The following is an 11,196-nucleotide window of genomic DNA, read 5'->3' as shown; positions in this document are numbered from 1 at the left end:
TTGTAGTGAATCAAGAGAAATCGGCCCTCAAACCGGCGCAAGCAATTCAATTCCTAGAATTCTAAATCAACTCCACGACATGCCTCCTGCGCCTACCATTGTCAAAGATTGCTTTCATCCAAAAGGAGATTCATTAAATCCTACAGCTGGACCTCATCCCACTTCGACTCCTAGCCCGGGCCGTGGGTCTACTGTCCGCTTCCATCCAGGCGATATACCCAGGACCTCTCCACTGCAGAGCCATGCAACGGCTCAAAGCACGCTTCCTGCGAGCAGGGTACTCATACGATCAGGTGATACCGATCAACGCAGAAGTGCGCACCGAACTCTGTTAGTGGCTCCTCCATATGCAAGCCTGGAATGGGAAAGCCATATTTGGTCCCTCACCAGATTTCATAGTAGAATCGGATGCCAGCCTCTGGGGCTGGTGGGTACACTGAGCAGACTCCTCCATGCAGGGGCCATAGCTACACAAAGAATCTGAGACACACATCAACTGCTTGGAACTAATAGCGGGCTCCTTTGCCATCTGGAGCTTGGCCAAGTATATGTCAAATTGTTGTATTCTACTGCAGATGGACAACGTGTCAGCAGTACAGTATATCAAACGCCTGGGAGGAGATCGATCCTGGACAATCTTGGAGACAACCAAAGACAGTTACACCTTTTGCCTCACCAGAAACATCACACTCAGAGCAGAATACTTGCCAAGGACGTCAAAGCTCACGTCGGACTGGTACTCCCGAACGGACGGACAACAGCGATTGGCGAATGTGGAAGTCTTTGAGACACTGCGCAGGGGTCCACTACAGATAGACCTATTCACTTACCGGATGAACCACCAACTGCCCAGGTTTTACAGTTGGCTCCCGGACCCAGAATGAGAGGCAGTGGACACATTTCTTCAGGAATGGCCGCCCCAAGGGGACCTATGCGTTCCCCCATTCTCCATGATTGCGAGGGTCCTACACAAGATATGGACACAACGTACAGCTATCCTACTGATCACTCCACTCTGGATGAGCCAGGCCTGGTTCCCGGACCTATTGGAACTCTCGTACAATCACCCGCTGAGACTCCTGGACTTCCCGTCCCACCTAACCAACCCACAAGGTGAGCTGCATCCGCTCATCCTACGAGACCAGCTCCATTTGGTGGCCTAGATGATTTCAGGGGACCTTGGGACGTCGATGGATTATCACAGATGACTAAGGATCTCCTATGGGACTTGTGGGCCCCAGGCACTCGATGGTGCTACCTGGCAGCCTGGAACCGATGGTCCCACTGGTGTCTGGAGAGGGACTCGGATCCCTTTTCAGCCCTTGTCCCCATCATTTTGAACTTCCTCTCCTCCCTTTTTTCGGTGGGCCAATCTTATTGTTCAGTTAACGTTACACGATCAGCGATATCGGCAGCCCACATACCTGTCCTCGGATGCCCAGTGGACAGGACCCGTTGGTCTGCTGCCTCATGAGAGGTATAAGCCTATCTCGCCCCCCCGAGCCTGAAGTTGTAGCGGTACTTACCCTCTCCAGGGGCCGGCCGGGGTCCTCTCTTCTCGCCGCGCGCGGTCCTGCTCCTGCACGAGCCGCGCGCGGCTCAGCCAACGAGATGATCAGTCAGGCGGGCAGTGACCGCGAAAAGCGGTCACGTGTCCCGCCCGACACTAAGAGCGCGCCGCGCGTCTCGGGCGCGCTCTTAAAGGGACAGTGGGAGACTAAATTAGAATCAGTCTCCCATTGGCCCCTGTCAGACCACATTCCCCATACACTCACATTTTGGGGGCGTGGATATGACAGGGGCCAATCAAAGTGAACCTTAGGGTATTTATACTCACCTGTTTCCCTTGCTCCTTGCCCTATCGTGGTTTCTGTCCAGTTTCCCTTTAGTGCTTGTATCGTTCAGTTGGTTTTTTGGTGCTTGACCTTGGCTTTGTTCCTGACTCCCCTCTCTCTTTATCCTTGCTTGCTTATCCGCTATTTTGTCCTCTGTGTACCAGTCCTCGGCTTGTTCTACGTTACGCTGTCTCTCTGTTCCCTTGACCTCGGCTTGTTCTAGACTCTGTCTTGCTTTTTCTCGTCAAGTCCGGCCATTCTAAGGTTCGGTAAGACGAACCCTGGTTTCTTGTCTCCTGACTATCTGTACTATTCCTGCGTGTTGGGGTATATTACCGTGACATTACGATAGGGCCATGGACCCCGCAGGTTTAGGTCAACAGATGGCCACTCATGAGGCTAGATTCGCAGAACAGGATCACCGTATGGATCAAATGGCTCAAGCCATCCAGACACTGTTATCCAGATCAGCTCCGGTACCTGTACCGACGCCTCCTGTAAACCCTATACCGGACACAGCTAATATGCCTAATGCTTCTGCACATCTAACCCCGCCACCTAGGTATGGAGGGGACGCTAAGACATGTAGGGGATTCCTTAATCAAGTGGAATTCCACTTTGAAATGTACCCACGTTCATTTCCCACTGATAGATCTAAGGTGGGTTTTCTTATGCACCAGCTTACGGATAAGGCACTAGAATGGGCAAATCCTATTTGGGAGGCTAATGGGCGTATGGTACACGACTTCAATAGCTTCCTCACAGCGTTCCGTAGAACATTTGACACGACTAAAAGGTCAAAAAATGCCGCCAGGGCATTAATGAGAATAAAGCAAGGATCTAAATCTGTAGCCGATTATGCTATTCAGTTCCGTACCCTTGCCTCACAGGTAGATTGGACTAATAATGGGCTTACTACCGCGTTTATGGAAGGTCTGTCTGATACTATGTTGGATGAGGTAGCAGCTAAGGACCTCCCTGTACCCCTGGAGGACCTGATTGACTATCTTATCGATATAGATAACAGGATCCGTGACAGGTTATATACCAGGTCCAGAAATAGACATTTTGTTCCCTTTAACTCCCCTAGAGCTGAGACTCCCGAGGGATCTAAGGGTTCTGAGGAGGAACCTATGCAGTTAGGGGTTGCCAAACTTACTGACGCTGAAAAGCTTTATAGGAGAAAGGAGGGACTTTGTCTTTATTGTGGTAGGAGGGGTCATATGAGACAAGACTGTCCCGTGCGTCCGGGAAACTATCGCACCTAAGACCGTATAGAGGACTGGCCTTGGGTGTGACATCACAGTCCTCACATTTGCCTCTTAATAAACTACTTCTTCCTGTTTCCCTGCACCTTGATAATAACTGCATAGCAGGGAATATACTAGCCCTGGTTGATTCCGGAGCGGCCGAAAACTTTATTGATTCCAGTTTTGTCAAGGAGAATAACATACCCACCAGAGAGAAGGAGACACCCTTGGCCGTTGAGGCCATAGATGGTAGACCATTATGCTCTCCAGTTATCACACATGAAACTGTTCCACTACATATGTCTACAGGGGTGTTACACTCTGAGACCATTCGGTTTCAGATCATTACTTCTCCTTCCTCTCACCTCGTCTTAGGGTATCCTTGGTTACGTACTCATAATCCCACCATTGATTGGGAGTCAGGACAAATAGTTTCTTGGAGTGATTCTTGCCAAGAGTCTTGTATTGTTAAAGTCACCCCTTTGAATTCTACTAATATTCCTCCCGTGCCTACGGTCATACCCTCTCAGTACCTGTCTCTTAAATCTGTTTTTGATAAAAGGGAGGCTGAAAGATTGCCACCTCACAGGCCTTACGATTGTGCAATTAATTTATTACCTGGTACTATGCCTCCCAAAGGGAGAATATATCCTTTATCTCCTCAGGAGAATCTGGTTATGGAGGAATATATTAAGGAATCTCTAGAGAAGGGATTTATTAGAAGATCCTCTTCCCCGGCAGGGGCGGGTTTCTTCTTTGTATCTAAGAAAGATGGCGAATTAAGGCCTTGTATTGACTATAGGGGCCTAAATAAAATCACCGTCAAAAATGCGTACCCCATACCTTTGATCACAGAACTATTTGATAGGCTTAAACAGGCCACAGTTTTTACTAAATTGGACCTTAGGGGTGCTTACAATCTCATACGTATCAAAAAGGATCACGAGTGGAAGACCGCTTTCAATACCAGGAGTGGCCACTACGAGTACACTGTGATGCCCTTTGGTCTTTGTAACGCCCCAGCAGTTTTTCAGGAATTTATTAATGATGTCCTACGTCAATTTATACATACATTCGTTATAGTATACTTGGACGACATATTGATTTATTCTACTGATTTACAGACTCATCACATGCATGTTAAATTAGTGTTGAGAACTCTTCTGGTTAACGGTCTCTATTGCAAACTCGAAAAATGTTCATTTGATCAATCTGAAGTCCAATTCTTGGGTTATATAATCTCGGCCAAGGGTTTTCGTATGGATCCCAAGAAACTGTCTGCCATTATGGAATGGCCTCTACCCCAGGGGTTGAAAGCCATTCAGCGTTTTCTGGGGTTCTCTAATTATTATAGGCGTTTTATTAAAGGGTTTTCTGCCATTGTTGCGCCTATAACCAGAATGACCAAGAAGGATGGTAATACTCATGTCTGGAAACCAGAAGCACTCGAGGCCTTTGAATTCTTGAAGGCTACATTTGCCTCTGCTCCTGTTTTACAGCATCCTGTCCCTTCACTGCCCTTTATTCTTGAAGTTGATGCTTCTGAGATAGGGGTAGGTGCTATCTTGTCTCAAAGAGATTCACCTGAAAAGCCGTTACACCCTTGTGGCTTCTTTTCCAGACAGATGTCCAAAGCAGAGAGGAATTATGATGTAGGCAATCGTGAACTCCTTGCTATCATTTTGGCGCTCAAGGAATGGAGACATCTGCTAGAGGGTACTAGGGATCCCATCCTCATTTTAACGGATCACAAAAACCTCTCTTACCTTAGTGAAGCTAAAAGATTGTCTTCCAGGCAGGCCAGGTGGTCTCTGTTTTTGTCTCGTTTTAATTACATAATCACTTACAGACCGGGTGACCGTAATACTAAAGCTGACGCTCTGTCCAGACAATTCGAGACTACTGACAAACTCGAGGTCGATGTTACCCCTGTCATTCCGCCTGACAGAATAATAGCGACTACTGTTCTTTCCATTTCGTCTTCTCTCTTACAAGCTATTCAGGCTAAACAACACTTGGCTCCTGGGGAGAGGCCTGCTGATAAGCTATTCGTTGATATACCGGAGAGACGAGACATCTTGTCATTATATCATGACACTAGAACTGCTGGACACCCTGGTATTTCTAAGACATTCTCAGCAGTTTCTAGATATTTCTGGTGGGCTTCCTTGCGCAAGGACGTCACCGATTACGTTAATGCCTGTAGCACTTGTGCCAGTATGAAGTCCTCCCACAGAGTTCCTTGTGGGTTGTTACATCCGTTGCCCATACCCGAGAGACCGTGGTCCAATATATCCATGGATTTCATTGTTGAATTACCTCCCTCTAATGGTAAAACTGTCATCCTAATGATTGTGGATCGTTTTTCTAAGATGGCTCATTTTGTGTCTCTTGTCAAATTACCATCATCCAGGGAACTTGCCTCTATCTTTGCCAGGGAGGTGTTTCGGTTGCATGGTATTCCCACTTCGATCGTGTCCGATAGGGGTAGCCAGTTTATCTCCAGATTCTGGAGAACGTTTTGTACAGAGATGGGTATCTCCCTCTCGTTTTCCTCAGCCTACCACCCCCAGTCTAATGGAGCTGCTGAACGTGCCAACCAATCTCTAGAGCAGTATCTTCGTTGTTTCGTGTCCCACCATCAGAACAATTGGGCTGACCTTCTTCCTTGGGCTGAGTTTGCTCTTAATAAAGCTGCTCATTAATCCTCCGCTAACAGCCCTTTTTACGTTGTTTATGGCCGGCATCCCGTGGTTCTTCCAGCTGCATTCTCCTTACAGGGCATGCCAGCTCTGGACGAACATTTGGCTAGTCTACGTAATACTTGGGAGCAGGTTCAGTGTTCTTTGGTGGCCTCAGCTGCTCGTCAGAAGGTTCAGGCAGACAAGCATCGCAGGGCGGCTCCATCCTATGCTGTGGGAGACCGGGTTTGGCTTTCTACTCGCAATATTCGTCTTCGTGTGCCTTCTATGAAGTTGGCCCCTCGTTTTATTGGTCCTTTTCGTATCTTGCATGTGGTTAATCCTGTCTCGTATGCATTGGATCTTCCAAAAAATTTACGCATTCCTAACGTGTTTCATACCTCCTTGTTAAAACCCCTCCTGTGCAACCGTTATACTCGGCATGTCCCTCCTCCTCCTCCGGTTTCTGTGGAGGGCCATGAGGAGTTTGAAGTGGCGGCTGTAATTGACTCTCGTTTGCTTCGGGGTCGCCTCCAATATCTGGTACATTGGAAGGGCTATGGGCCTGAGGAACGCAGTTGGATTTCCGCTGACGCTGTTCACGCTCCTCGCCTTGTGCGTTCTTTCCACGCTCGTTTTCCTGCCATTCCTGCTCCTCCCCGCCCGGTGGGCGTGTCTTCAGGGGGGGGTACTGTAGCGGTACTTACCCTCTCCAGGGGCCGGCCGGGGTCCTCTCTTCTCGCCGCGCGCGGTCCTGCTCTTGCACGAGCCGCGCGCGGCTCAGCCAACGAGATGATCAGTCAGGCGGGCAGTGACCGCGAGAAGCGGTCACGTGTCCCGCCCGACACTAAGAGCGCGCCGCGCGTCTCGGGCGCGCTCTTAAAGGGACAGTGGGAGACTAAATTAGAATCAGTCTCCCATTGGCCCCTGTCAGGCCACATTCCCCATACACTCACATTTTGGGGGCGTGGATATGACAGGGGCCAATCAAAGTGAACCTTAGGGTATTTATACTCACCTGTTTCCCTTGCTCCTTGCCCTATCGTGGTTTCTGTCCAGTTTCCCTTTAGTGCTTGTATCGTTCAGTTGGTTTTTTGGTGCTTGACCTTGGCTTTGTTCCTGACTCCCCTCTCTCTTTATCCTTGCTTGCTTATCCGCTATTTTGTCCTCTGTGTACCAGTCCTCGGCTTGTTCTACGTTACGCTGTCTCTCTGTTCCCTTGACCTCGGCTTGTTCTAGACTCTGTCTTGCTTTTTCTCGTCAAGTCCGGCCATTCTAAGGTCCGGTAAGACGAACCCTGGTTTCTTGTCTCCTGACTATCTGTACTATTCCTGCGTGTTGGGGTATATTACCGTGACAGAAGTATACATGTCTTTGAGTTCAAGTTGGTTTTGGAGTTTATTTGGAACTGGCCGGACAACGATTCGCTATCCTTGTACCAAGTGTCGGCTAAGCTCACTTTATTACTATGTCTTGTCTCGTTCCATCAGATATCAGATGTCAGAGCGTTCGACGTGGACAGTCTTTCCTTCTCACCAGAGGGCGTCTCGTTTTCGGTTTCGCGACGGGAGAAAACAAATTTGGCCCGTTTTTTTCCCTCTGCTCCACGACTCTGCGTGGTCAAAACTCTCGTTATGTGGAAGTCACCTCGACTCTTCGTCAGATGCCCTCGGGTCAATTACTCGTGTCTTATGTGCAACCGCATGGACCAGTCTCATCAACAATGGGTCAGAAGGCTGATTATGCAAATATTCACCTCCTGTCATTACTTAAATTAAGATTATAGGTAGACTCAATTAGCATAATCTACAATTTTAATGCAAGCTAATTTGTTTCAATGTTAAGAGTTACAATCTAGACTTTCTAGACAATCTAGACTTTTGTCTAGAAAACATATATCAAGAAGTCATACTGTTTTCAGGACAGTGAAACACACATACATCCAGGATACATTCGGGAGTTAGTGACATCTAAGTAAATTAAATATTGAAATTTTAAATATAAATTAATTTTTTTTTTAAATCTATAAGTAAAATAACATTGAAATAAACAGTAAATCCCAAAAATATGAAAAAGTTTATGAAAAGAAGACATGAAAGGAATATAATGTTTTAATTACTTATTTTACTTTTGTTTACTCTGCATATGTGTAATGACATACATTTAACCCCTTCAGGACCGGCCTGTTTTTGCGATGTTTGTACGTTAAGGACCAGAGCAGTTTTAACACTTTTGTGGTGTTTGTGTTTAGCTGTAATTTTCCGCTCTCTCATTTACGGTTCCCATACAAGTTATATATTGTTTTTTTCAGGACAAAAGGGGCTTTCTTTACATACCATTATTTGTATTATGTCCAATATTGTATTTAAAAAAAATAATAAAATATGGTGAAAAATTTAAAAAAAAACCATGTTTTTGGACTTTTACTTGAAAAATCTTTTACTTATCTACAAAAGCTAATGAAAAAAACAGCTAAATAGATTCAAAATTTTGTCCCGAGTTTAAAAACACCCAGTGTTTACATGCTTTATTGCTTTTTTTTGCAAGTTATAGGCCTATAAATACAAGTAGGAAATTGCTGTTTCAATATATATATATTTTAAATGTATCAATAGTGACCTTGTAACACCGTTATCTGTCATAAATCCCCGAAACACACCTAACATGTACATATTTTTTTTAAAGTAGACAACCCAGGGTATTCAAAATTGGGTATGTCCAGTTTTTTTTAGTAGCCACTTAGTCACAAACACTGGCCAAAGTTAGCATTTATATTTGTTTGTGTGTTAAAAATGCAAGAAACGCTAACTTTGGCCGGTGTTTGTGACTAAGTGGCTACTAAAAAAGGCTGAACATACCCCATTTGCAATACCTTGGGTTGTCTTCTTTTGCAAATGGTATGCCATCATGGGGCTAATTCTCATTCCTTGGCTACCATACGCTCTCAAAGGCAACCTAACCAATCCGACAAATTTCAATAAAAAAAAAAGTAAAATCAAGCCTTATATTTGACCCTGTAACTTTCACAAACACTATAAAACCTCTACATGTGGGGTACTGTTATACTCAGGAGACTTCGCTGAACACAAATATTAGTGTATCAGAACAGTAAAATGTATCACAGCAATAATATCCTCAGTGAAAGTGCTGTTTGTGTGTGAAAAATGCAAAAAAATTCACTTTCACTGACAATATCATCGCTGTGATATGTTTTACTGTTTTGAAACACTAATATTTGTGTTCAGCGAAGTCTCCCGAGTAAAACAGTACCCCCATGTACAGGTTTTAGGGTGTCATAGAAAGTTACAGGGTTAAACACAGTGCTAGCAAATTAAATTATCTGGACTTTCGGCCTGGGTTGGCAGGCAGGTCCCTCAAATTGCAATCATTAAAATTACTTAATTAGGTAAAAATATTACATAAATACACATGTAGAATTTTAATATATATACATATTTATATATTTGACGTCTACGTGTATATTTATGAAATTATTTATGTAATTATGTATATGGACATATGTATATTTCGTATTGTTTTTATTTATTTATTTATACATAGATATATATATCATTACATTCTAAGTATATTTTGATATAAATATATATATATATATATATCAAAATACTGTTAGAATAAAATTGCATATATAAATATTTTTTTATAATTATTAAAAATTATTTTTATTTTTTGTTATTTATTTTTATTAACATATTATTTGTATTTTATAATAATATATATATACCATATATATAGCAATTATATATATATTGTATATATTCGTGTGTAATTTAAATATAAGTGTATTTTTATATTAATATACGTATATATAAATATAAAAATACACTTAATATGACATTATATATATATATATGATACATATACATATATTATATATAGATATAATACATGTATATATATCATATATATATACACATATTATTTATTTATTTTTACACTGATTTTACACTGGTTTTTTTTTTACTTTATTTTTTGGATTTTTTACTTGCAGGGAGACTGCCTGTCAGCACAGACAGTCCCCCTGCAGGCAGATACAAAGACCCCTATTGCGGTCATGTGATCGAGTGATCACATGGCCGTGGGGTCCTGATCTGCCGAGGGGGGACTGCCCGGGCAGACAGGCAGTCCCCCTGGACCGGGTGGAGCACTGATCGCCGCCGTGGGACCGACGGCGATCAGGTAAGTAGCCCCAGACCGTTATGACGGTTCAGGACCGTCAGCGGTCCAAACGCACGTTTTACCGCTGACGGTCCTGAACCGTCAGCGGTCCTGAAGGGGTTAATGTGTAATGATATACATTTAACCCCTTAAGGACCAAACTTCTGGAATAAAAGGTAATCATGACATGTCACACATGTCATGTGTCCTTAAGGGGTTAATGACAGTATTTAATTTTGAATGTTATGAACCATGTGAGTTATACATGCAGGTAAGTAGAAGTGGATATTGTTTAACAAATTAGCAGAATAATGATAAAAATGTATAATAAACAAATTGTGCATTTTTTGTTTTTTCAAGAGAAAACTATAAAAAGTTGAAAATGTGTCATTTATAATTCATCCAAAAAGTAGTTATTGAAAGATATTTTCATTTACAAAACAAAATAGCGAAACAGCATTTTCTTCATTTACTGATTTTTAAAGGCTTCACTATAGTAGATTTTAGAATTTACTTGATTAAGTCTCCATTTCCTTTCCAGTTACAAAATACTTAAATTAAATGAGTATTTTATTTTATTTTATTTGGTTCAAAATCAGAATGGTATATCCAGGATTAGGAATTTCAAAGTCAGGTCTTAAACCAAATATAATATAACAAAACAAAAAACAAAAAACAAATAAAGCACGCAAACTCAGAACAATTTTATCTTTCAGTTTTATTTTCAGGAGACTTTTTCACCACTTATTTTAAGAATGAATTTAGTTAAATCTCTCTTTCCTTACGAGCTACAATGTACCCAATATGTTTATGATCCATTAAGTGAGTGTTTAATTTGCTTTCATATACTTCAAAAATCACAGTGGTATACCCATTGTCTCTGAGAGCTTCCTTCACAAAATCTTCATTATAGTTTAGGAATGAAAACCTGTGATCACCAATTGTATAATAGGTCGCACTGAAAAGGGCAAACAGAATGAGGTGACCTCCCACCTTCACGAGGGATGAGAATTTTCTAAAGCTGTTGCGATAACTCTCATGATCCTTACAGGCAACGTCAAAGTACCAGATGCTGATGGCACAGTCTGCTTGAGGCAGGACGACGGAACCCAGTGGATTGTCATTGGTGGGATCCCATTTTAAACAACGTTTGACAATTCTTCTGACTTTCTCTTCCTCAGCTTCCAAGAGTTCACTGCAATTCAATAGTTGTGATATCATAAAAACTGTAAAAGTGTTCCGTAAATACAT

General features: G+C 43.0%; 1 protein-coding gene across 1 annotated transcript; it reads right to left on the bottom strand.

Annotated features, from left to right (window-relative positions):
- Positions 1–10,699: 10,699 nt before the first annotated feature.
- On the bottom strand, positions 10,700–11,196 carry LOC134573715 (nicotinamide N-methyltransferase-like). The gene has a single exon (XM_063433493.1). It carries the CDS (start codon positions 11,194–11,196, stop codon positions 10,711–10,713), a length of 486 nt encoding a protein of 161 aa, XP_063289563.1. The 3' UTR covers positions 10,700–10,710.

The sequence above is a fragment of the Pelobates fuscus genome, chromosome 9, assembly GCF_036172605.1.
Source record: "Pelobates fuscus isolate aPelFus1 chromosome 9, aPelFus1.pri, whole genome shotgun sequence".
NCBI lineage: Eukaryota > Metazoa > Chordata > Amphibia > Anura > Pelobatidae > Pelobates > Pelobates fuscus.
This window is presented reverse-complemented; position numbering and strand designations above follow the sequence as displayed.

Excerpts from the sequence above, each read along its gene's own strand:
- LOC134573715 (XM_063433493.1), bottom strand. The coding sequence starts at position 11,196 with ATGTATTTACGGAACACTTTTACAGTTTTTATGATATCACAACTATTG.